Source organism: Micromys minutus (assembly GCF_963924665.1).
Source record: "Micromys minutus genome assembly, chromosome: 16".
Taxonomy (NCBI): domain Eukaryota; kingdom Metazoa; phylum Chordata; class Mammalia; order Rodentia; family Muridae; genus Micromys; species Micromys minutus.
The window spans coordinates 44,913,529-44,941,213 of record NC_137985.1 but is presented as its reverse complement, the minus strand read 5'-3'; the positions used below and the strand labels follow the sequence as shown (position 1 = coordinate 44,941,213).

General features: G+C 43.0%; 1 protein-coding gene across 1 annotated transcript; it reads right to left on the bottom strand.

The window, feature by feature from the left end:
* Positions 1-15,807: 15,807 nt before the first annotated feature.
* Positions 15,808-19,986, bottom strand: SLN (sarcolipin). The gene is made up of 2 exons (XM_080930775.1): positions 19,909-19,986; positions 15,808-16,198 (listed from the first exon to the last, which is right to left on the bottom strand). The coding sequence occupies exon 2, from the start codon at positions 16,122-16,124 to the stop codon at positions 16,029-16,031; it is 96 nt and encodes a 31-aa protein (XP_080786901.1). The 5' UTR covers positions 16,125-16,198; positions 19,909-19,986; the 3' UTR covers positions 15,808-16,028.
* Between the last annotated feature and the right edge of the window lie 7,699 nt (positions 19,987-27,685).

Genomic DNA, 27,685 nt, shown 5'->3' with positions numbered 1-27,685 from the left:
GATGAGTGCGCAGACTCCTCAGGGAGCGGTGCCCTGGACGGGGCCAGCCTGGACTGTGTGCTTTCTAGAGCTTCTCTTGGCTGCAGCTCTATTTTGACTCTCCTCTAGTCAGAAAAAGGACAACAGGGCTGTGCCTGTTTACACTGTCTAATAAGAATGTATTGGCTTTTTTTTCCACTTTTAAAGTACATATTTTTTTTAATGAATAAACAAAAGAAACAGGAGGGAAAAAAAGCTGTTAAAATGGCTATAGTAAAAATAAAAGAACATGCCCTGGGGGTGAGGGGGGTTATGGCTGCAGTGAGTTGTTTTAATCCCTTATCTCTGGAGGCAGAGACAGGAGGACCTCTGTGAATTCAAGTTCCAGGACTGCTGCGGCTGTCTCAAAAACAAAGCAAAACAAAAAGATAAAAATGAAACAAAAGACTAGAAAGTTTTTCTTTTCTTTTCTCATCTAGCCCACTACACACACACACACACACACACACACACACACTGGTGTGCACAGCTCTGGAGGCTAATAAATTCTCATAGCTTACATTATATAGATAGTGTGCCCTCGATTCTAGCAACCAGACCTGAACTAAGCATCACAGTAACAAACTTTTACTACTCTAGAATCTACTGCCGTGGGCTCTTTGTGTCTCTTTTGTCTATCTGATATTTCTCCTCTCAGTCTTACTTTCTGAGGTAAGGCACCATCACCTCCACCCTCAGAGGAGGAAAAACCAACTCGGGAGCTTTAATTTACTTATTCTGGGTCAGTCACTGCATGGCTAAGTCAGGATTAAGACTCAAGTCAACACTGCCAAACCCTGTGCTTTGTCATGGTCCACCACAGCCTCTCTTCTGAGGAAGAAGCTACGGAAAGAATCCTCTGGCTCGCCTCGGGGAACGGGATACAGTGTCGGTAGGAGGATTTCTAGCCAAAGCCTTTGTGCCTCTGATGATTCATGTTTAGATCATGTTCCTTGAGAGTAGGGGAAGATATTTGTAAGCAGCTGGTTTTAACATCAGAGAGTTGTAAAGTAAGATTCTCAAGGGAAACTGCCAACCAGCTGGTAGGTCATGGCCACTGCCCGTTTTCCACACAGCTAAAATGTCAACCCTTGATGAGATCTCCTCTCCACTGTCCAGCCAGGCATGGTAGCACATGCCTCTTCTTCCCATACTTGGAAGGCTAAGGTAGGAGTATTGTGAGTTCAAGGCCAGCCTGGGCTTTAGGTTAGGTCCTATCTTATTTTTAAAAATCTGAAAAATTTAGAATACTTTTGATTCCAGTACCAATGATTCCCCACTGGTACTTTTCTGTAGTGTGTGTGGAAGGAGGCCAGCGTGGGTGCATATGCGTTTGAATACGTTCATGTCCTCACCCTGTATGCATGGTGTCTTAGTCAGGGTTTCCATTCCTGCACAAAATATAACTAAAAAGCAAGTTGGGGAGGAAAGGGTTTATTCAGCTTACACTTCCACATTTCTGTTTATCACCAGAGGAAATCAGGTCTGGAACTCAAGCAGGTCAGGAAACAAGAGCTGATGCAGAGGCCATGGAGGGATGTTACTTACTGGCTTGCTTCCCCTGGCTTGCTCAGCCTGCTTTCTTATAGAACCCAGGTCTACCAGCCCAGGGATGGCACCACCCACAATGGGCTGGACACTCCCTCCTTTATTACTAGTTGAGAAAATGCCTTACAGCTGGATCTCATGGAGGCATTTCCTCAACTGAGGCTCCTTTCTCTGTGATAACTCCAGCTTGTGTCAAGTTGACACAAAACTAGCCAGTTCACATGAGTACACCAGAGGTTGGTGTTGGTGATTTCTTTCTTCAATAATGTGACTCTCCACATTATTTCTTAAGACAGGGTCTCTCTCCAAGCCTGAGCTCACAATTTCACCTAGATCGGCTAGCTAGTGAACCGTGGAATCTCTCCTATTCTCACAAAACCCTAAACACACACACACACACACACACACACACACACACATTCAAACACATACACACACACACCCCTGTTTCTCCAATCCTAGCTTATAGATGGGGTTATGAATGCACATTACCATATCTGTTTTTTACATGTTTGCTGGGGACTCAAACCCAGGTCCTCAAAATTGCACAGTCAGCTCTTTACCAACCCGTCCCATGCCCTCACCAATATATTTTTAAAAGACTTGACCTATGACATTTCCTTGTTCTGTTACAATGAAGATCTTCATGAAGTGGGCTGACAAATTCAATCAGCAATAGAGAGCACGTTGTTGCTCTTGCAGAGAAATGGAGTTCAATTCTTAACACCCATATGCAGCTTTCAACCGTCTGTAACTCTAATCCCAGAATATTCAATATCCTCTTCTGGACCCAGTGAGCACCAAGTATGCAAGTGGTAGACATACATACACGAAGGCAAAACACTCCTATATAAAAAGTAATATAAATAAATACATATAAACATACAAAACCAAAAACTTCGTGAAACTGTTATTCAGGATAACCTGCCCCATGTTTTCAGTCCGTGGTTTGTTCATATTTGGCTCCAAATTAAACAACCTTTTATTTACCCTTGAGATTAGTACTGTGCTCAAATGTCAACATGTTCTACCACATTAAAACAGGAAATCAGAGTCTCACTTCTCACTTTCTATGCTTTGTCATGAAACCCAATCACACAGATGAATTACAAACTCCTCATTCTGAAACATTTTGTAGTCATAGACCATTAGAACAAAAACTCGGCAAGCATTACTAAGTTTTTGTTTACAGAAAAGCTAAGAACTGCCTTATTAAACATGGTTAGGGGTTAGTTCACTTAGGAAACCGACCTAAAACCTCAGGGAAGCCAAGTTTAATAGCATATGTTTGGGATCCCAGAACCAAGAAAGAAGAAGGGTGAGGACAGCCATGAGTCAGAAGCCAGTTTGGACTACATAGCAAGTTGCAGGTCAGCCAGGGCTGATTCACGGTGAGACCTTGTTTTGAAATGAGCCAACAGGCAACTTTATGTCCGGAGCTTGGCTCAGCAGTGTAGAGCAAGAATTTGCTCTCACAAGGGAACCTTGGTTCAGTTCCCAGCACACACATCAAGCAGCCCACAACCTCCTGAAACTCCAGCTCCGGGGGACCTGACACCCTTCTTTCCAACCTCAGCGGTCACCCAAACACATGCATGCAAGATTAATAAAATAAATTGTTTATTTTGTAAAACCAGAACATTTAAGTCAAACAAAATGTCCCCACTACCCTCTCCCACGCTGCTCTTCCCCTTGTGGCCCCCCCAGAAAATGCTAATTAGTTTTCCTTGTCCAAAAACATGTAAGATATTATGATATAATTATTTATAGTTCAAACAATATAATAACATAGAGCAACTCGTAATTGTTTAAGATTATTTAACTTTTAAGCCAAGCATGGGGGTGCATGCCTTTAAGCCCAGCACTTGGGAGGCAGAGGCCAGGAGGTCTCTGAGTTTGAGGCCAGCATGGTCTACAAAGCTAGTTCCAGGACAATCAAAGCTACACAGAGAAACCCTGTGTGTATGTAATGTGGGTGTGTGCATATGAGTGCAAATTCCTCCTAAGGCCAGAAGAGGGCCTCAGATATCCTGGAGCTGGAGTTACAGGCAGTGTGAGCATCCCAGTGTGGATGATGGGAACCCAGCTCTGGTCCTCTGCAGGAGCAGTGGGTTCTGAGTGACCAAGTCATCACTGGGACAACTTGTATTTCAAGACCAAGATTGTTTTTTTTTTTGATTGATAGTCAGATGGTAAAAAGCTCTTAGCATTTTTTTTCAAGTCATCATAACTAGTATCCTAAGAACATTTGCTATTTTTGAATTGCAAATGAAAAATGAACCTATCAAAATGTTTGTGCAGCTGTCAGGTACCACACACCAGTCTCCGAGAAGAGCTAGTCCCAAGGTCTCATCCCCAGATGTGAGTGTCCATATGGCTTGAGTAAATAGGTCTGAAGAATTAGGCTTGCTTTAGTTTTACCGTCTCACTGGAGATAAGAGGGGTATCTTTTTATGCTGAAGGACAAATTTGCCTGTTAAATATAGCCTCCTGAACAAACGAGGTGATAATAGAATACATTTCTCTTGGACACTAAAAGTACGAACAAAGATGACGAAGGCAAGCGCAGAGATCTCTCGGGAGCTAAGTGTACGTGTTCCACTCCACACCAGGATACGGAGTGGCTTAGAGGATAATCATCATTCACATTAAACATGAAAGATGCCATCTTTAATAAGTGACATTCAAAGTGGAACGGTCCAAAATTCTCCTTAAAGTCAGCGGCATGAGGCCTAATGTGTAATATATCTAAGGCTGGCAGTCTCTCACACCGCGTATGACTTTCTCATTCCCAAGTCAAGATCTATGGGAGCCACCACACGACCAAATCAATTCTCCAAGTCCAGCCTCACACCTTCTCTGTTGCTCTGTATTCTGAACATGGCTCCTGTCATACAAACAGGCTGGAAGATATATTATTCATTATATATTCATATTCATATACATATATGAGATCTTGTATGGAGCTGGCAATAACCTTGACCTTCAGACCCTCTTGCCTTGACCTCCTGTGTTTGGGGACTGCAGGGGTGTGCAACCACACTTAGTTATGCCGTGTTGGGGAATCTAACCCTGGGTTTTATGCATGGAAGGCAAGCACTCTATTAAGCTACTCTCTCAACCCCCACAGAAAAATCTTAAAATGGGTTGTAAGACACTAGAAGGCCTTACTGTTCTGGATGAATAGCTCAAAGGGAACAAAGCAGAGGTCAGACTAGCTTTTACAGTGATGGTTCTCATCACTGCCCCTCAGAGAGTTTCAGAGTTTGACATTATGATGACAAATTAGCCAGGGACTGGCCAGATATGTGGTGAGAAGATGATTGATAGATAGATAGATAGATAGATAGAGATATAAATATAGATCATCACCATTGACCAGTGATAGTTTTGATTTGGTTTGGTTTGGTTTGGTTTGGTTTGGTTTGGTTTGGTTTGGTTTGGTTTGGTTTGGAGTTTTGTTGTTGTTGTTGGTGGTGGTGGTGGTGGTAGTGGTAATTTTGGTTCTGGTTTTTTTGTTTTGTTTTTGTTTTTATCTCCAGGCTTCTCAAGGCTATAATAGAAAAAATATATAGTAAAAAGGAGGGTTGAGGATTGACAACTGACAGTCAAATCTGAGTCACAGAACTGGCAGGAGCTTGTAGGCACTGCCCCCAGACCACAGTCCCATGGTGCAGACTCCATGTGTGCTGTGGAGGAAACCCACTTTTGTCTCACACCATGTGAAAAGAGCACGGTTCTGAACTCTAAGACCCTGAGCTCTAACTTAGCATAAATGCCCATCAGTGGGGAGATGGAACCTAAAGAGACCACCTTCAATAGTTAGACAGGGTCCCCTGTGGAAGGTTGGGGACACCAAACCACCTTTACTATTTTTGACCCAGAATTGCTCCTATCAAAAAGAAATGTAGGGACAAAAAAAAAAAAAAAATGGAGTAGAGACTGAAGGACTGGGCCAGACTTGGGATCCATCTCACAGGCAGGAACCAAACCCTGACACCATTATGATGCCATGTTGTGCTTGCAGACAGGAGCCTAGCATGGCTGTCCTCTGAGAGGCTCTACCAGCAGCTGACTGAGACAGGTGCAGACACGCACACCCAACCATTGGACTGAGGTCGGGGACCCCTATAGAAGACTTAGAAGAAGGACTGAAGAAGAGTTGAAGAAGATGGCAACCCCATAGGTAGACCAAAAGTGTCAACTAACCAAGACCCCTGGGAGCTCCCAGAGACTAAGCCACCAACCAAAGAGCATACACAGGCTGGTCCGAGACCCCAGGTACATATGTCCCAGAAGACTGTCTTGCCTGGCCTCAGTGGGAGAGGATGTGTCTGGTACTATATGCCCCAGGGAAGGAGGATGCCTGGGGCATAGGGAGAGAGGTAGAAGACCTCTGGGAGGAAGGGCCAGAAGGGGACAACATTCGGGATGTAAATAAAATAATTTTTTAAAAACCTTAGCTCTAAAGTGAAGGCTATTCTGTACTGTTTCTTTCTCCTTGGGGCTAATCTAGCTGTTGGGTCAAAGATTGGAGGTCAGGATCCTTTGGTAACTCCTAGGAGTGGTGAGCAGGTTTTCACACCACAGCATAACTGTTCCTTCCTCAAACCTTTTAAACAGTGAAAGGAAAAGAGGTGAGTCAAGAGAAAGTAGCACAGAACACACTATTGATGCCTAGTGTTTCTAAAGCTCTTCGAGTTCCCTGAAAATGTGTCAAAACATGCTCTTTCATTACATAACCGTAGGTTAAAAACTATTAGGCTGTGGCAGGTAGTTCTCTACTGCTGCCATGCCTACTGCTCTCTTGGCAGTATTCTAAATAAACTTGTTTTCTTAAAAAAAAAGAAACTTTTTAGTTTGTGTCTTAGTCAGGGTTTCTATTCCTGCACAAGCATTATGACCAAGAGTTCCCAGCAGCCAGGTATTCTGCCATAGATTTTAGTGCTCCTCAACGACCCTTTTGTTGAAGGCTTGGTCCTCAACCTTAGTTTCTGTCAGAAAGTGGTGGAACATCCAGTAAAGCCAGCTCAGCTCTACAGGAGAAAGTTATATCATTGAGGGTGTCTTAGTCAGGGTTTCTATTCCTGCTCAAAACATCATGACCAAGAAGCAAGTTGGGGAGAAAAGGGTTTATTCAGCTTACACTTCCACATTGCTGTTCATCACCAGAGGAAATCAGGTCTGGAACTCAAGCAGGTCAGGAAGCAGGAGCTGATGCAGAGGCCATGGAGGGATGTTACTTACTGGCTTGCTTCCCCTGGCTTGCTCAGCCTGCTTTTTTATAGAACCCAGGTCTACCAGCCCAGGGATGGCACCACCCACAATGGGCTGGGCCCTCCCACCTTGATCACTAGTTGAGAAAATGCCTTACAGCTGGATCCCATGGAGGCATTTTACCAACTGAGGCTCCTTTCTCTGTGATAACTCCAGCTTGTATCAAGCTGACACAAATCCAGCCAGTACAGTGTGTGCTGAGGGTATTTGCACAGCTGAATAGGTGCACATCTTCATGAGTATACAAGTAGAAGCCAGGGTCAAATGTCACATGTTTTCCTTGGTTTCTCTCCACCTTATTTTTTGAAACAGAGTCATTTATAGACTGACAGACCATGGAGTCTCTGGGACCTGCCTATCTTTGCCTCTTATCCCACTCCCAGACTCTACCTGGGGCTATGGGTGCCTATATGCCCTGCTTAATTTTTCCATGGGTGCTGGAGACAAGAACTCAGGTCCTCATACCCACTGAGCCATCTCTCAAGCCCATGTTTTATTAATTCCATCTGTAGACATGGTTGTAATCTCCGAGCACAGCGATACAAACTTACCTGAGTTAGAACCGCTGAGTGGGTATCTGAGTCTGGAGGGTACCCACTGGGATTTTTGGGTACTTGAGTCCTATTAACAAAGATTTGTACAAAGATGAATGTCTAATATCAAAAGAAATGATTTATTCATACAGATAAAGTTAAGGATGCTTGCAGCTAACCATCAGACTGAACACAGGGTCCCCAATGAAGAAGCTAAAGAAAGGACTGAGGAGCTGAAAGGGTTTGCAACCCCATGGGAAGAACAACATTATTAACCAACCAAACTCTCCAGAATTCCCATGGATTAAAATACCAACCATTGAGCACACATGGAAAGACCCATGGCTCCAGTTGCATATGTAGCAGAGGATAGCAGTGTTGGCATCAATGGAAGAAGAGGCCTTTGGTCCAGTGAAGGTGCATTGTCCCAATGTAGGGGAATACCAAGGAGCTGAGGTAGAAAGGGTGGTTGGGAGAGGGAGCACCTTCATGGAAACAAGTGGAGGGGGAGGGGAAGTAGGGGGAGGGGATAACATTTGAAATGTAAATACAGAGAATATCCAATAAAAATTTTTAAAAAGAATTTAGTAAGTAAGAATGCCCTTTCCAAGGGTGAAAGTGAGGCTGGAGAAAGGTCAAAGGTTGTGTGATGCCAAGCCAAGAGACTTGTCTCTATAGGTCATCTGCACAGTGCTATCCTTTGCCCATATTTGCATAGGTCTAACTTTCCCTCCTGTGGGCTCTGCCACTTATACATGGTCCTGGCTTGAATAGGGATCTATTCTTTTTCTCTGTCTACATTCTTCCCTGTGCTGGTTGTAATGGCTCTTCCTGCCCGACTTTCCTTCCACGGCACACAGTGAGCCTCTGCGGGCCTCACTCTGAAGCAAGGTCGAGGATAGGAAAAGAGGTGGGAAAGACAAGAGTGTAAATGTGTTATTTGAGAGGACTGGACTAAAATTTTCTGTAGTCTCTCAGACAAAAAGGTAATGTGCAAACTTCTCAGACCAGCTGCTAACTGAGTCCAGGATAGTTTAAAACCGTTAAAAATGCAAGTCCCGAGGGCTGTTGTACCAGGATGCTGCAGATAATGGTCCTCAAACCTTATCGAATAGAAGGATCACTCAGTAAGCTGTTTGGTGATGGATGTGGTAATGCAGACCCCAGTCTTAGAGAGTCCCTCCAGTCAGTCTGGGGTGGGTGCAGTGGTCTGCAACTGAGCAAGCTGTCCAGATGCTGCCGTTCAAATAGCCCTCGTATTTGTGAGAACGATGTTATACTCTCCAGAGCAAAGGAAACTGCGACCCACCTCTTTCTGCTGAGTAAAAAAATTGTCATCTTCTGTGAAGCGTTTCATTATCTTCCTCCATAAAACAGCACTGAGGCCAGGCACAGAAGTGTCACCACCTGTTCTGTGGCTTTCCCTGGGGAGATGAGAGCAGTGTCTAATAACCACAGACCAAAGAAACCCCACTAAATCCAGCACGGTGGAGCAACGAGCTTGGGGTGGTGGTCCAGGAGCATGGCTGACTCAGGAAGTTAGACAGGCTCCCTGGTAGACAGACAGGAAGAAGGACAGGGGCCATGACTGTAATACAAACACTGGACTTCCAAGATGACTGGCCTCTTTCTCACCCTCCTGACCTAAAACAAAAGCCTGGCAGCTTAAAACAAACAAAGACCATGTGGATTTTGTCTCCAGCCCCTAGGCCCCCTCTGATAGATGGGCTCAACTTCAAGGCTGGGTTATTACACAATAGTTGTGGACCAATCAGCCATCCTGTGTCTCAAACTGACCAACCTTAATTAGGAGAGAAAATTGTCCAGAGACATAAAGAAAACCAATCCTGGAGGAGAGACTGGAATTTTGACTCTCCACCCCCAACACTCCCATCCGCTTGTGGAGGGTCCTTTCCTCTGTGTGCCTAGTGTGTGTGTGTGTGTGTGTGTGTGTGTGTGTGTGTTTCCCAGCTCCAAAGGAAGGCCTTTCTTCGAGTGCTGATTCTATCTGCTCCTGGATGTTTTATTCAAAGCCTCCCCCTTGCCCCCCCCCCCACACTACCTGTCAAAGTCAAGATTTTTTTTTCTGCCTTTTATTTCTTTAATTGACAGGGAAAACGAAGCCTATCAAGACCGCTAGATGGTAACAGTTACTTCACTGTCTTAGTTATGGTTTCTATTCCTGAACAAAACATCAAGACCACGAAACAAGCTAAGGAGGAAAGGGTTTATTCAGCTTACACTTCCACACTGCTGTTCATCACCAAAGGAAGTCAGGACTGGAACTCACACAGAGCAGGAAGTTGGAGGCAGGAGCTGATGCAGAGGCCATGGAGGGATGTTACTTACTGGATTGCTTCCCCTGGCTTGCTCAGGCTGCTTTACTATAGAACCCAGGTCCACCAGCCCAGGGATGGCACCACCCACAATGGGCTGGGCCCTCCTCCCTTGATCACTAATTTAGAAAATACCTTACAGCTGGATCTCATGGAGGCATTTCCTCAAGGGAAGCTCCTTTCTCTGTGATAACTCCAGCTTGTGTCAAATTGACACACAAAACCAGTGAATACAATCACCAGGAATCCACATCACTGGACTCCTTTCCTTGCCCTAGTCAACCTTCCACAGCCTATTAAATATAGCATTCCATCCCAAGAATACATGTGCAACTGACCGTCATAGAGGGGGAAAAACTTATCCTGTGAGATTGAATAGTGCTCAGAGAGACCATTGTCTAAGACTATACTTTTCAGTAGGTTTTATACTATTTCTGGAAGCTTCTCAAACAGCTTATGGGTGGAGTATTCTGTCTAGGTGATTGACAGGACTATTTGGACTACCCACTTGAGGAAGGACATTGGTATGTCTCTGTTCTTTACAAAATCCTCCTGATAGGCAGTGAGATTATGATCCTGTGGGCAGTTTAGAATGTCATGTTTGCACCTGGGGCTAGAAACCCACTAACATCCATTCTTTTAGCTAGTTGGCTCCTGGTTTTACAAGCTACTGGTTTTGGGGGGAGGGGTCCATCCTCAGTAACTTCTAAGCCTGCTAATTTCTCACTACCTGATATCTAGGTTTGGAAGGAGGTGTGGCTACCTTCTCTCAGAACTGGATAGAACTAAATTTCTTTTTCTGCTCCGTCTCTTAGGGCTAAGTACGTGCCTTTTCTGAGCACCCATCTTCTCAATTTTGAGGTAAGAACAAAGATAAATGCTTTGTTGACTTTAGGCATCTAATGCTGTATGCATGCCTGTGTAATTCCAAGGTTCAAGAGAGGTGATCTCTTGAGTCCAGAGACCAGCCTAAACAATATAGTGTCTCAAAAAGTAAATAAACAAACATTTATAACTATAAAACAAGCTGGATATAGTAATCCCAGAATTTGGGAAGCTGAGGTAAGGGATTGTGTGTTTGAAGTCATCCTGGGCTTTATAGTGAATATATATATATATATATATATATATATATATATATATATATATATATATATATATATATATATATATAATTTTTAAGAAATAAAATTCAAATAACAAAATATTGTATAACAGATATTTTCCACAATAAAATAATTAAATGAAATAGAATCCATGAGCTGTCCTAGCACACAGTAGACATCCAATGAATAGATGGATAAAGTTCAACCCCAACTGCACTCAGCTTGAATAATGAAAGTTTGTCCTGTTGTTAGGTGAAGTTGAAAAATATGCTCAACACACTGGGCTTTGATGAGTAATTCATAAACATTGTCAACTTGTTCAGGGAGGCGGTAGAGATAGATCAAAAGAAGCAAGCATCATGAATATTTCACGAAGGAGCTAACGGCCTTTGAGAAGGTTGTTTCAACTGTATAAAGTTTGGTTTTTTGTTTTTTTTTTTTTTTTTTTTTTTTTTTTTTTAAGTTTAGTTTGCTCATTCATGTAGTGGTACTTTTAGAAGTAGACGTTTTTTTGGTTTTTTGGTTTTTTGGTTTTTTTTTTTTTTTTTTGGTTTTTTTTTTTTTTTCTTTTTCTCATGCCTTAAAAAAATAAAGCAGGGTTTGATGAGCACAGGCCATACAGTTAGTCACACAAATGCAATCTATCTGTTTCCAAAGCCTTACTATCTGCCTGGGTAGTCATGATGTCTTCAACAAACACTTAGCCGATGATGATGGCCAACCGCTAGAAACTAAAATTAGGCACTGAAGGGCGTCTGCGCTGAGAAGAAGCCCACACGGGAGAGACACAAACAAACCAACACACTGTGCTATGAGACTGCAGGCAGCAGCCCAGAGAGAAGGGAATTATCTGGGGATAGTTTCCAAGAGACAATAACACTTAATGGCATTCTTTGCAAGTGAGCAGAAGTTGGCCAGGAAAAGAAGTGGGATGTTCAGACCTTGTGGTAGCTCTGCCAAGGAGACAGAGGGCTTGCTCGAAACTACAGATAGCAGAAGTGGTTACAAATGAGAGCTGAGGAGAGGCAAACAGGTCAGGCAACCAAAGGGTAGACTAAAGGGGGCCATATCTTGGCTAATACAGCCTTCTAACGCAGAAGAAATAATCTTCAGGAATCCTCCAGGCCCTCAACACCAAAGTGGGACTTCCACAGCATCCAGTCTGGTGAGCTGAGCAGCCACTGGGTTCTCTGCCTCTCCGTGCACAGAAAGCCATTGCTGGGCAGCCCAGATTGTGTCACATAAACCAACCTAATGTCTGCCTTTTACGATATCCATTCTGTCAGCTCTGCTCCTTTAGAGCACCTCGACCAATTTCAGCAGATAAAAATGGGATGTTTCAAAGATGCACAGTTTGGTGCAAGATTAGAAAAATACCAGAAGCAAAATCTAACCAACACTACAAGCTGTGTCTCTTAAAAAATAAAATAAAAAAATCAGATGGTTACTTAGCCCAATGATATGAGCAACTCAGCTCTGAGTAATACTGAAGCCTTAGCATCCCAGGACTTAGGACAAGACTAGGAGAACATTAACTGTTCAGTGGGTAAGGCAGTGAATTTGGAGCATTGGCCTGGCTGCTGCTTTTAAATATGACCAGGCAGTTCAAGGACAGAGTCTAAGCTCAGGGTAAAACAGGCATGACTCTAACAACCACTGGTGGTAAGAAGTCCCTCCCTGTGGGTAAGGGATCCCAAGGCCGGTCCAACTTGGTAGTAAGAGAGACGTAGTCAGAATCTGTGCTCTACCTTAATGCAGTGTAATTGCTTCAACTCACACTGACTAATGGGATGGGTGCTCTTCCTTTCCACTCAGCACATCTTTTCAGTTTCCAGAATATGTCATGATCTCTGCCCTTTTCTCTTCCTTTTGCCCAGACTATCCTCCACGCTACCCTTCTCCAGCCAAAGAAACCATATTACAGAATTCAGACTGCACACAGATATACTCCTCTTCCTCCCCTAAATCATGAGCTCCATGAGGATGGGACTTACTTGTTTTACTGATGTTCTCCCCAGTGGTTATATGTATGATGTTCAACACATAGCAGTTTCAAAGTAAGTATTTGAATGAGTGAATGGATCAATGAAAGGATGGGTGAGCCAAAAGGAAACAAATCAGAATGGGCTGGGACCTGTGGGCTGAACTTTAGTCAGCATCTAGAAATAATTTTCTCTGTTCTTCAGATCATATATCATGTTTGGGATATCCGAGCCTGTTTTGAGGGCCTAGAACCAACACTGTGGGACAGCAAAAGGTACTGTGACGATTCAGAGTGCCGAGAGACCAAGAAAAGTCACACATTAAAAAAAAAAAAAAAAGACCTTGGGGGGACTGGAGAGATGGCTCAGTGGTTAAGAGCACTGACTGCTCTTCCAGAGGTCCTGAGTTCAAATCCCAGCAACCACATGGTGGCTCACAATCATCTGTAATAAGATCTGATGCCTTCTTCTTCTGGTGTGTCTGAAGACAGCTACAGTGTGTGTGTGTGTGTGTATGTATGTATGTATGTATGTATGTATGTATGTATATTTTTTTAAAGACCTGGAAGTGAAGTTGTACTTTAGCTCTACAGACTAAGACTCCTCCGTGTGGACGGTACTAGATACTAAATGTCACCATGATGTGTCCTGAAACATTGGTCTTTAGCAATCTTCCTATGTGTTAGGGACAGAAATTGGGTGGAGATCCATAAGTAAAGAAAAATCATGTAGAGGTTTGAATGTTACCTTTATCTAATTAAGCCAATATTGCAGGAGCACTGGTCTGGCTGCTGTTATTAAATATGGCCAAACATTTCAAAGCCGGAGTCTAAGCTCTATGCAACTTGAAACATCATCAAATGGTTTGACGATCTACAAGAAAGCTGTCACCAGCAAAGATCAAGGAGATACAGTTGCTTTCATCTTAGATCTGTAGCTTAACCACTGACCTCTGGTTAGTGAGGTCTCCAAGCTTCAGGTCCCGTGGCTGCTCATGGTGTGATACACGCACACAACCTCAGAAAGATAACACGCTGCTGACTCAGCAAGTGGTTCCTGTTGTGTGGTACCAGGATCCAGGCTTCGGGGAACAAGTAGACTAAGGTCCAATGACTGGAAGGTGTGTGTGTCTCTCCATGTACCCCCTTCCTCCTCAGCCCATCACACACGTCTTCTCAAACATGCTCAAACATCAGTAGAGTCTCAGAGATGGTCTTCAGATGAAGGACATTCTGATAACCATCTACCAAGGGCCCCCTCTAGACTTCTGAGAGTGTGTACCACACATAAACTATTAGAGACACGCATCCATGTGGGTAACGTAACTCCAAAACTAGAGGTAGGACATCAGGGACCATGTTTTGTTGGGAATCTCTCAAAATGAACTTTCTCAAAAATATATCAGTTCTTAGTGCCTCTGCACGTTAGTATTTCCTGGCAATCTTTCAAAAAGATTGTCAGTCTGAGCAGAATGTGCCTGTCTGGGCAGAATGGTTGGCTCTGAACTCTCAGCCCTTGCTACATCCTAAGGCCATCTGAAGGGTGCCGTGGTTTGTTCCAGGTTATGTCTGTTGTTTTAACTCAGGTGCTCAGGCTCCACCACTGAGATTTCCTTTAATTGGTCTGGAAAGAATGCATCATCAAATAGCCTGAAAATATCTTCCCCTGCTTTATTGATTTTCTCTGGACGCAGACAGGGCTGAGAGGTAGGGTGCTGTGTAGGTAGCGCTACCATGATAGGTCAGATTCTTAGCCAGAAATACCTTTGTGGAGGGCATTATGAAACAGGAGGTTTAATATCTCCCTTTCCTGTAGTTACAACAAAACTGGCACAAACCATGGATGTGGTCTGTCTAGTGTGGGGTGTACTAACAACTCACTATGTTTGTCTTGTAAACATACATGCCGATGTGCATTTTCCATTTTTCCCTTCTTGAAATTGTCCTTGTATATAGCTCTATTTGCATTAGGACAATGACTAAATTGGAATATGCTATTCATAGGGGCATGATTCATATTCTAGTTTTACTTAGGGATTAACTATTCTAAATATCTGCGTGCAGACAGACACGGCAGTGTGAGTAGAATGTGTTTTTTGGTGTGCGAGTGCATGTGCATATATGTATGTGTGTGAATGTGCTTTGTACATGTGTCAGTGTTTGTATGTTTGTGTGCCTGTTTGAGGAGGTATACTTGTATATATAGGTGTATGCATACACATCTGTGCACATGTATGTGAAGGCCAGAAAACAATATCAAGTGTCATTCCTTGGGTGCCTCCCTTTTTTTTTTTTTTTTTTTGTTAGAGAAGGGGACCCTTGTGGCATGGGATTTGGTCAGGTAGGCTAGACTGGGCAGCCAGAAAGTTTCCAGTCTCTGCCTCCCATCTAAATATCACTGTGCTGGGTTTTCACGCAGCTTTTGAGGATTCAAACTCAGGGCTTTGAACTTCCAAGGTAAGGGTTTTACTGACTGAATCTATTGACATCCTGAGCCCATTTCTTGTGAAAGCCATGGATAAACCACAAGTCTTCGGAGGAATTCTGTACTTTTAGTGGGCACTCTGGGCTCTGGCCCATCACATCTGCAGGATGGAGTTATTCTCCCTCTGGCCGTAGGATTCTTGAAGGAAAGGCAAGAGAAGCAATGGAGTTATCTAAAGTGTGTCACTCTGACTTGGCTTTCTTTCAGATGCTAGTCAGCTGGAGCATCTTGGCTAATCTCAAATGCTAGAAATAATGTGCTATTTGTCACTTTGGTCCCGGCCAAGGGTCACCCTGAAGCTAAAATAAATTGTAAACACTGTTTTTATGAGTGGCTTAATTTTATTCACATGGAACTCAAGGGGCTGGTGAAGACTTCCTCCTCCATTTCTTCCAAACGGTTGGAATAGTTTGATGGCAGGCAGTGAGTTGGGGGATGTGTGTAGACACAGACCAGCAGCTTGTTGTTACTCTGCATCGTAAAAATCCAGTTTAATGTTAACCTGGTGGCTTGAATAGTGCATTTGCAAGGGAACAAACCTAAGGCTCACTGGCTGGCAAGCTTTGTGCAGCCTACAAGAACAGCATCTTTATAAAACATGCCAAGGACCTAGTGCAGACGTGTGTCAGGCATTGTGAGTGTGGGTCAGAGATGCCGGAGGAGCTGAGAACAGCATCCCATGTCAATAGAGCAGAGGAAGCTCAGGACACACAGCAGTCACTCCTGGGAGTGTGGCATGGCTCCTCAATATTGATAGGACCTCACTAGGAGCCACATGAGGAGAACAGTGACCAGGACAACTGTGAAGTTGATGAACAGCTCCTGAGTAGACCGCTCCATCTTCAGAAGGTCTGCGTGAGAACTCCAGGAGGACTTCTGAGCGCACACCAAGGACACAGGCTTGTCTTCACTTCCTAACAGAGTGAGACAATATGAGAGATAAGTAAATGTTTCTGGAAGATGTTCAGTCTCTCTGCAAAGAAAACAGAAGTGGTGGAAGAGGAGAGTACGCTGACTTCCCAACCCTTCCCCCCAAACTTATCATTGAAATCTTGATTCCCCAATACCTAAAAGTGTGACTGGGTTTGGAGATAGGGTCTTCCAAGAGGTCAATAAATTAATATGAGGTCATTGTCATGTAGCTTCAGCATTAACTTGATATAAATCTTGAATCACCTGAGAAGAAGGAGGTGGTATGGCCCCATTGACTCATGTGTTTAAATGCTCGTCCCATAGAGAATGACACTATTAGGAAGTACGGCCTTGTTACAAAAGGTGTGGGCTTGTTGGAAGAAGTGTGTCACTGTAGGGGTGGGCTTTGAGGTCTCCTATGCTCAAACTATACCCAGTGTGATACTGTCTCTTCCTGCTGCCTGTGGATCAAGATGTAGAACTCCCAGCTCCCTCTCCAACACCATGTCTGCCTGCACACTGCCAAGTTTCCCACCATGATGATAATATGCTGAGACTGAAAGCCAGCCTCTGTGAAATGTTTTTTATAGGAGTTTCTGTTGGTCCTGGTGTCTCTTTACAGTAATAAAGCCTGAAGGCAGCCTCAACTGAATAATCCTCCCACACTGGGAGGCTGACAGCTGCCTAAAACTCTAGCTCCAGCAGGATTTGGCACCTTTGGCCTCCTTGGATGACTACATTCATGTACCACACACCCAAAACAAACATATACATATATTTTACAATAATAAAAGTAAATATTGAATAATAAAAAATAAATCTTAAAATAAAACAGAAAAGTAGTTGGACAAGCCAGGGAAGTAAGTCAGTAGCCAGTATTCATGATCTCTATTTCAGTTTCTGCCTCTAGGTTCCTACCTGGAGTTACCACCATGGCTTTTCTCCAAGGACTATACCTGTGCGCTAAAAGAAAATCCTTTCACCTTACATCGCTCTGTGTCTGTGTTTTACCACAGAAAGAGAAGTTTTTATTTGAAGTTAAGCTGCACTCTTTTCTGAGGCTCCAGCCTGGTAGCTTACTTTGAAAATTTTGGACTTGCCAACCTCCACAATGACATGAACCAGTTTCTCAAACACACACACACACACACACACACACACACACACACACACACACACGGGGGGGGGGGCGGAAAGGGGGGAAGCTATGTTCTCTGAAGAGCATGGATAAACACAAGCAGCTTAGTTTCTCTTCCTGCTGTCATCCTAGGACCAATATTTTTTATCCCGTATTAATTGCCTTGTTTTGGGTAGGAAATAAAATGTTGCATTTTTCTCTCTTCGTCTTCTGCATGTTTAAATACACTCATTAATTTTGCTGTTTGGAATATCTGCAAAGCAGAGGCACCAAAGCAGAAAAGGAACCTTACAGTTTAGTAGTGTTCTTTCTTTAGTGTTTTCACATTTAGGAGTAGGACAGCATCATCTTTCCATTTAAAGCTGCCTTAGGTCTTCATCCAACCCTGGTGAAAGCATAAAGAAGCTCTAACAGCTGCACGGCTTCCTACAAGCCTTCATGGGCACAAAGCCTGCAGAGGTCAACCAGAAGTCCCTCACACAGCAGGTACTCGGTCCAAAGAACAAGTGTTAACCTCATGAACATTTCTGTCTCAACAAGGGCTTGTGCCAGCTATTTTTAGTCATGCTCAGGATGTGCCTAGATTGTAAACATTTCAGACAGCAGAGATGCCATCTTCCCTGTGCACACAGATTGTACAGGAAGGCAAGTATCCTCCAAGAGGGCAGGTGATGCCATCAATCAGGGTAAAGTAGCAAATTGAGTAAAGTAGCAAACCCGATGCTTGGTGTATACAATCAAAATAAAACTTAAATCTTTTGTATTTAAAATGATTTAAGTGGATACTGTTACTGTGGGACAAGATTGTAGCATGGGGGGGAAAAATGTTCAGGTGGGAAGACTTCTAGTTTACAAAAGGTCAAAGTTCAAGGGCCACAGCTTTGTAGCAACTTTTAGCCTGACTGAATTAACTGTACCTGTGGTGTTTGTTGTGTCAGCAATGGACCAAGTTATTAATTGCATAGATACCAGCAGAATAATCAGTTTTTATTATGCAATTGTTAGTAATAATATATAGGTTCATACCAGATTGTGCTAATGAGCACATTATAGTATCTCATTTTAAAATATAGGCAATGATAATTGATTTATGGTTCCTTTCCTTTTCATTCTTAATTTTTGTGACATTTATTTATGTGTGCAGCTGATGCAGGAGACACATGTGTGTGTCACAGTACACATGCAGAAACCAGAGAACAAGTTTCAGGAGTTAGTTCTCTCTTTCCACCTGGGGGACCTGGGAATTGAACTCAGCTTATCAAGTATGGCATCAAGGGCTTTTATCTGTTGCGTGATCTTGCCAGCCCCTTCCCTTTTAATTGGTATATCTCTTCTGGCCCTTAGCATGAATTACATTGTCAATCACTAGTGAAAACCTTTACAAACAGTTGTCCGGGAGAGAGAGTCGGCAGAAGAAAATTAGAGGGTAGCAGAAGAGAACAGAATGTTCAGGAGTGTCCGGAGGAGGGGGAGGGCTGTTAGATGAAGAGCTTACAGCAAAGGAATCCTGAATATGGCCACATGTTCAAAAGCGATGGCCACCAACAGAAGAATGGGTGCCAGTTGTGGCACTGACACGCATTAGAATGCTGTGCAGGAAAGAAAATATATGAAACACAGGGCCTACTCTGTCTAGCTATACAGAGCAAGATGGGAGGATCTCACACCATACCTGTGGGATGAAAGGAGGATTTACAAGAGGAGCCGAGAATGTGACTCCATTTACACAAAGGCAGGCACCAGGGGCTTAATCGTGTTGCTTAGGAACACAAACACGGGCGGTAAAAGTTCAGAACGAGGAAGGACACGCTCCAAGCTTGGAGGCAGAAGGCAGAAGGGAAATATTTGGAGTGGACATCTGGGTGCCGCCAATGGTCTGCTTCTCAGTAAAGGATAGTTTTACTGGTGTTTCTTAGAGTCGGTGTTTCAGCTGCCTGTTTGCATCCTTTGTGATGTCTGACTACAGGTTGAGCACCACACTTCTCTTTCTTCTGGCTATTTTCTGTACTTTGATGGAAACCTTAAATACTTGCTGTCTGCTGTATTTTTAAATGGATAGAACTCCAGGCCAATGAGTTCCCAATGGATGCAGTTCTAGGGAGTTTTGTGGCAATGAAGTCTGGGATCTTACTCTCACGCACATCCAAACCCCTCGGGAAGAAAGAGCAGAATTGGGTAGTTAAGTTTTTCAGTCACCTGTGTTCTGTGCCTCTGCTATGAGGCCACACATGAGCTCTGGCTTCCTTTTTCTGCCTTCTCTGAGAGCCAAAATGGTTGTCCTGTGCATGAGCCAAAGCCTTACAAACCAGCACCAAATTGTACAAGAAATTTGACATTGTTTTCCCCCCTGGGCTGTGGGAAAAATATAAAACTAGAAAAAGAGAAAACATATCAAAGAAAAACAGGAATCAATACTGTTTGCAGCTTTAGAAATGCACTATACCATGATCACCTATCCCACTGAGAAACATAAGCATTCGTTAACATTTTTACTTGAAAACTACACACACAGCGAGACAGAGACAGAGAGACAGAGATGGGAAGAGATTGCTACATACAAAGTCTTCCTGTTACCTGAAGAGGACTGAAGAGGAGCAAAGACACACCCAGGCTGCTGTGGACCTCAGTCTCTCCAACTCCAGCTGTCTCCCGGCTGTCTGAGCTTCTGGACTCTGGGCAGGGCCTAATGTAGTCTGAGGGAGGTGACAATCACCGTGATGTCACTGGTGGGACATCTCAAAAGGACAAGCGCCAAAGGTTCCAGCCTATTTGTATTCAGGGGGGACATGGAAATATGGTAGCAAAGGCTCTGCTTCTTTGGCTGCCAGTTTAAATTAACCACGCAGGGATGTGAAAGTTCTTGTTTCCAGCCTACTTTGGGTGCAGTGGTGTGGGATTTAAATCCTTCTTTTACCACTTTATAAATTTCTTAATCGTGTGTTCAGAACATCATAAAGCAAGAGCAATAAACCAGTTTTAACAAATAGCTGTCTTCACCGCTCAACATAGGAAGCTATAAAAATGTGGTTTCACGTCATCCCCCAAATCATTAGCTGTTTGAAATGTGGAGAATTCTCTGCCTTGTTCCCACATTCCCACATGGAATCCCTCATGTCTCCTTCGAAACTGGCTTTCATCACAGCAATAGGAGTTATCCCCTTCCCAACCCCATCACCTGCTGCACATAGCTTTCCACTGAAGCAATGCACAGCAAGTTCACATGTTCAGCCAACTTCTCTCAAAACAGCCATGGGAGCCACAGTGTGTATGCGTGACAGTTAAACTAGCATAGCAGTGAGACACACAACAAAACCCAGTCGTTTGGCTAAATGGGGGCTAGAGGTAGACCTGGTCAAAACTAGTGGGAATGTGAGTTCTAGACTAGATAGAAATATCCAGAATGTATCATTTTATTTCCTTTGTGCTATATCTTATGTATATGAATATTTTACCTGCATGTAAGTTTTACACTGCACCCACATGTGTACAGTGATCTTGGAGGCAGGAGGAGGGCATCATTCAGTCCCAAACAATTGTGAGCCACCTTGTATGTACTAGGATTCAAATCCTAGACCAGTGGTAGAACACCTCATGCTCTTAACCACTGAGCAATCTCACCAGCCCACAGAATATATCTTTTCTTTCAATTTTATTGGACAGTCTCTGTATTTACATTTCAAATGTTATACCCTCCTCCCACTCCCCTCCTTCCTCCCCCTCAATTTGCTTCCACGAAGGTGCTCCCTCTCCCAGTCGCCTTCTCCACCTCAGTGCCTTGGCTGTTGATTATGTTGTTCTTCCCATGCAGTTGCAAACCCTTTCAGCTCCTTCAGTCCTTTCTCTAGCTCTTTCATTGGGGTCCCCATTTAGCTGCAAGCATCTGTATCTATATGACTCTGGCAGAGCCTCTGAGGAGACATCCATGTCTGGTTCCTGTCAGTAAACACTTCTTGGCATCAGGAATAGTGCTTAGGTTTGGCAGCTGCATACGGGGTGATTCTCCAGGTGAGGTAGTCTCTGTAGAGCTTCTCTTCAATCCCTGCTTCTCTATTTGACCTTGTATTTTCTCCCCTGAGTGTTTTGTTCTCCCTCCTAAGAAGGACTGAGGCATCCACATTCTGGTCTTCCTTCTTTTTGAGCTTCATAAGTTCTGTGGATGGTTTCTTTGGTATCCTGAGCTTTTTGGGCTAGTGTCCACTTATCAGTGAGTACATACTATGAGTGCTCTTTTGTGACTGGGTTTCCTAACTCAGGATAATAGCTTTAAGTTCCACCCATTTGCCTAGGAATTTCATGAAGTCATTATTTCTAATAGCTGAGTAGTACTCCATTGTGTGTATGTACCACAATTTCTGTATCCATTCCTCTGTTGAAGGACATCTGGGTCCTTTCTAGCTTCTGGCTATTATAATTAAGGCTGCTATGAACATGATTAAGCATGTGCCCTTGTTAGATATTGGAGCTACTTTTGGGTATATGACCAGGAGTGATATAACTGGGTCCTCAGGTAGTACTGTGTCCAATTTTCTGAGGAACTGCCATACTGATTTCCAGAGTGGTTGTACCAGTTTACAACCCCACAAATAGTGGAGGAGTGTTCCTTTTTCTCCACATCCTCACCAGCATCTGCTGTCACCTGGGTTTTTAATCTTAGTTATTCTGACTCGTGTGAGGTGGAATCTTAGGGTTGTTTTGATTTGCATTTCCCTGATGACTAGGGATGTTGAGCATTTCTTTAGGTGCTTCTCAGCCATTTGATATTCCTCAGTTGAGGATTCTTTGTTTAGCTCTGTACCCCATGTTTAATAGGATTATTTGGTTCTCTAGAGTCTAACTTCTTGAGTTCTTTGTATATATTGGATACTAGCCCTTTATCAGATGTGGGATTGGTAAAGATCTCTTCCCAGTCTGTTAGTTGCCATTTTGTCCTTTTGACAGTGTCCTTGGCCTAACAGAAGCTTTACAGTTTCCTTAGGTCCCATTGCAGTTTCATGAAGTCCCAAAAATATATCTTAAGGAAATGAAATGACACCATTTTCAACAGCAAACATGGGCTCAAATCAGACAAGGACAAGTTTATAACAAATCGGATTTGAGGAGGTAAGTGAAGCCTGTCAGATGTTTAAATGGATTTGAAAGCCATCAAGTGGGAAATTTAAATATGACTCTAGTAACTGTAGTGCTTGGTAAATCTTGCCTTTAAGAATAATAGGTTAAATCTCCCCTAATAGTCCCCTGTTAGGGTCAATAAAAATTTGTCATTCCCAGAAGGCATGGGCAAGCACAATTCTCTGCATGCTTGTATCAACGGTCAAGCCTTTCTCGCCATCCCTACCTCCCCAGGGGTGCCAATGAAAGAAGGATTTTCCATTCCAGTTCTTTATTTCAACATGAGCCCATCGAAGGGTAGTCTAATTACAACAGTCTGTCGCCACTTGTCTTGTGAAATGATAGCTTGCTGAAGTGACAGAGAGTATTAATTATAGCACAACCGAACGCTGGCTGTTATCTGTTGCCATCTGGAAAACTCTGTAAACTGCAGTCAGATTTCTGTCTTTAACATCCCTCCAAGCTCTTGCCAACTTGTTTCAAATGCTTGGGGATGTTTCCCTGGTCACTGAGCCACAGCCGCCGTTTTTCTGTCTATTCAAAATTATTCTTTGTCTACCTAAAAAGCAACGCTTTCGGTGTAACATATTTTAAAACATAAATGTACAGGGAATTTTGATTTCCACTAATGTGGGCCTGTTAGTGGGTAAAGGTGCTTGCTGCCATGCCTGATGACCCAAGTTTGATCTCAAGATCTACAAGGTAGAAGGAGAGAACCAACTGTCACATGTCCACACACATAGTCACACATATGCTTTTTAAAGGTAAGTAAATAAATGTAATTTTAAGGAAAAAATAGCAGTAATGTCACTCTAAAAACCAAGTCAATGTGATAAGCCTTTCATAACTGCTCTTTTCCTTTTTATGACTTATTGGCATTCCTTACATATCAACTTAGTCAAAGTGCTGTTCTGCATGTCAGTAGTAGGACATAACTAAATCTCTTTGACGTTATTTCTCTGCCTACTAATCTACAATTTTGTCAAGATTCAGAAATGTCATGAAAGAAGTTTTCACCCAGATGGTGGTACTGAAGCTGTTCTTACTATTTGTCCTCATCACCACCGTTACCATGGGCATGTTCAACAATAAAATATGCCCCTTGGGATTCTGCACCGAGCTGTTGTGCCTGGCTAGCTGTTAAGTTAACTGGTTTTGTTTACTTCCCACTTCTATCCAGATTTCTGCAAAATAAAGAAATACATCAGCCCTGCAATGCTACAAGACCATTGGTCGATGGGAAGGTGCTACAAGACCATTGGTCGATGGGGAAATGCACTGAGGCCCTGGGGAATAACAATGTGTCCCTCATGCTGTCCCCTGTTCCCCTCCAGCTGCCCCTGAAGCTGCTGAGGAAGTAAGCAGCCACCCCATACTACTCCCTCTCCCTAAGGAACAAAGACAAGGCCAGAGAAAATGGAAACCCCTCCTCAAAGTCTCCTCCAAGTCTCTGTTGCCACAATCTTCCGATAAGACCCACTCTTTGGGCACAGGGAATCCCAACCAAGGGTCATGAAGATGATTTAATGAGCGCTTTCATAGTCTACACAGAACTATTAATTCAAACACACTATCTAAGCATCCTAGGGGAAACCACCATCATAAGGGATTGCGAGGTGAAGTAAAATCACAGAGTGAGGAAAGTCACAGAAGCCTGTGTCTGTATCCTGAATTTTCTGCTTACCAAGTAACATTAGTAAAATTACCCTTGAGGTCAGGAAGACACCATATATATATATATATATATATATATATATATATATATATATATATATATATATATATATACATATATGTGTGTGTGTATGTTATTATTGTTGTTATTAAAAATTGATAATTCCCTTCTAAAATGTCCATACATCTAGAATCTACTTGATAAGTTGTATAAAATCACCTGCTTTCTTCCCTCTACTATGAAGACTTAATGCTATGCCACTGTGTGTGGGGCTGAGCACAGAGCTGCCTGTCTGTAAATTAAAGGGTGGGTATTAATAATTGAGTGACATGACGCTCCTCTCTTGAAGCATTACAACACTGCTTTCCTGTGGCAGTGGAGAACAGGGAGTTTCGTTCAGTATTTGTGAGGGTAACATGTACTGCCAACTGGCCTGTATTTGAAATTACCTAGGAAACAGATCACTGGGAATGTCTGTGTGTTCTGAGAAAGGCTTCACTAAGGAGGGAAGACCCAGGTTCTAGTGGCAGCATCCCATGGAGTTGATAAAAAGGAAGGCGGCCATCTCTCTGCTTCCTGACAACAGAACCAATGTGACCAATTGCCTCCCACAGGCTCATACAGGCTCAGTGAAGCCATCTGGGGAGGAGGAAGGAGAGGAGAAGGGAGAGGAGGAGGGAGAGAAAGGTCTCATATCCTCTTCACGTGTGTCTGTTCAGAAAATATAATGAAGATGAGGACATCATCAAACAAGCTCTAGACTTTGGTAACCTATGTCCCTGTTGCCCCATTTTAAAAAGAGAAATCTACAGACATGCCAGTGTGGTAATGTAGTCCCTGTATTTGAAAGGCAGAGGCAGAAGCAGGTGACTCTCTAGGAGTTTGAAGACAGCCTGGTCTACAAAAGAGTGCCAGGCCAGCCAGGATTACATACTGTGATCCTGTCTCAAAAAAAAAAAAAAAAAATCTACCAATAGTCAATGTGAGTGATGACTAATTGCTGAGTGTCAAATAACAACAAAAAGTCTTATGCAAGAAGAATGAGTAACACTATGCTACTTGTCAACTGAGTTTCAGCTTCCTTGATTTCCCATCATCCATGTGCTCCTTGCTAGTCCCAAGAGGACTCCAGGAACTTGGGCCTTAGTAGGGTACCAAGAAAATGAAGGAATGACAGGTAGATGGGCAGAAAGCTAGGATAAGGTGGACTAGGTTCTCTGGTGGACAGACTGCAGCACCTGTTATATAGAGTTGAACAAAGCGGCGGGGCTATTACACACAGCTGAACAAGGAGCTAGGCTTGTCACATAAACCACGAGGCAGGGCTTATGGTATTCAGCTAGGACAAGGAGACAAATTTAGCTCATTTTGGAAGGAGCCATCTCTGTACGGGAGCAGACTTCAGGCTGTAAATCTCTAGGAGTAATGACAAACAGTGGTGGCATTTCCTGCATACACTGTCAACACCCACACTTGAACCCAAAGGGAAGGCTCTGACATTTCCCTCTGGGTCTGTGGCTAGGTTCCTTGGCATAGTGATGCCCAAGTCAACAGCACACATTCACTCTGGGCTTCTCCCCCTCTGGCTTCCTCCACTTTCCTCAGCTAGCTCCCCAGACACAGTTGGTTAGGACAGAGAAAGTGTACTGTGAAGGGTCAAGATCACTATCCTGCCATTACTCCTGAGAATGCTCAGCCGGTACCAAGTGAACACCGCTGCATACAAAACATTGTTCTAAGAACAGATAACAGTAGAGAATAAGGCCAATATCATGGAGAGAAAGTAGTTAAGAAAGAACCACTTCCAATAACCAAATTATGGAATCATGCTTGTTCATCAACAGACAAATGGATAAAGAAGATAACACAATGGAAGACAATACAGCCTTTTAAAAGACCCAGAGAACCCTATCATTTGTGACAACTGGAGAACATTGTGCTAAATGAAGTAAGCTGAGCAGAGAAAAACAAGAATGTGTGCTCTTTGTGTGTGAAACTCCAGCCATGCCCACAAATGGACTCATAAAGCAGAGAAGAATAGTGATTACAGAGGCTTCAGAGTGTGGGAGACAGTGTAGAAGGAACAGAAGGAATATGTGTCATTTGCTATGAGTGTCTGAGGTCTAACTATATCGCTTCAAACAGCAGCCTACAGCATAATACAACAACATATAACAACATACAGCAACATAAAAGCATCATATAGCATCATACAGAATCATACATCATACAGCATGATACAGCATTATGGCTATAGTAAGGATGTGATTACAAAACTTCAGGTGTGTGTTAGGGTCTTCTCAAGAAACAAAACCAATTATATATAGATATCAGTACATAAATCCATGTAAACGGGGTTGTAAACTGGTACAACTACTCTGGAAATCAGTCTGGCAATTCCTCAGAAAATTGGACATAATGCTACCTGAAGACCCAGTTATTCCACTTCTGGGCATATACCCCAGAGAAGATCCAACATACAACAAAGACACATGCACCACAATGTTCATAGCAGCCCTATTTATAATAGCCAGAAGCTGGAAAGAACCCAGATGTCCTTCAGTAGATGAATGGATACAAAAATTGTGGTATATTTACACAATGGAGTACTACTCAACTATCAGAAACAATGACTTTATGAAATTCTTAAGAAAATGAATACATCTAGAGAATATCATCCTGAGTGAGATAACCCAGTCACAAAAGAACAGACATAATATGCAGTCACTGATAATTGGATACTAACCCCAGAAAGCTCTGAACACCCCAGAAACAACTCACAGACTATATGAAGTTCAAGAAAAGAAAAAAAAGAAAAGAAAAGAAAAAACCATTATGCTTAATCCTTACACACCAAGAAAACTTTGACTAATTCCAGGTTACATCATGTTTTACATGTACTTTATGCTCATTGTAACTAGTAGGATCTTAATGCACACTATCAAACCTTTAAAAAAAAAAACAAGCACTGAAAAAATGTATTCATATACTTTTATGCAAAAATGCTTAAAATTTGTACATTTATCTTTGTTTTTTAAAATAAAGTTGTTCAAAAAAAAAGATAAATAAACTAAAATTTCAGAAAAAAATCCATGTAAACATTAGGTAGGTAGATAGGTAGGTAGGTAGGTGGGTGGGTGGATGGATGGATGGATGGATGGTTAGATAGATAGATAGATAGATAGATAGATAGATAGATAGACAGACAGACAGACAGACAGACAGACAGACAGACAGACAGATGCAAAGGGATAGATTGGCTTGTACAGAATGCCTAGAAGCTCCCAGGGAGTCAGTGATGATAAGTTCACATCAGAAGGCTGAAGAAACTGGAGTCAGCTGACCACAGGCGAGAGCACTGATACCCACCCTCATCCAGAAAGAATGGAAGCTGCGTGTGTGCACTGGCTTGCTTGTCCTCATCTTACTTCAGCCAGGCTCCCAACCCACAAGTGTGTACCACCCGCCTGCAGAACTCGTCCTTCCCACCCGTCACTCTCCGTCCTGGATCTTCTTTGACACGCCCTCCACAGACACACCCATGAGTGTATTTCATCAATCCTAGAT

What these genes read in the sequence shown, in the direction of transcription:
- SLN (XM_080930775.1), bottom strand. Translation starts at nt 16,124, where the DNA reads ATGGAGCGGTCTACTCAGGAGCTGTTCATCAACTTCACAGTTGTCCTG.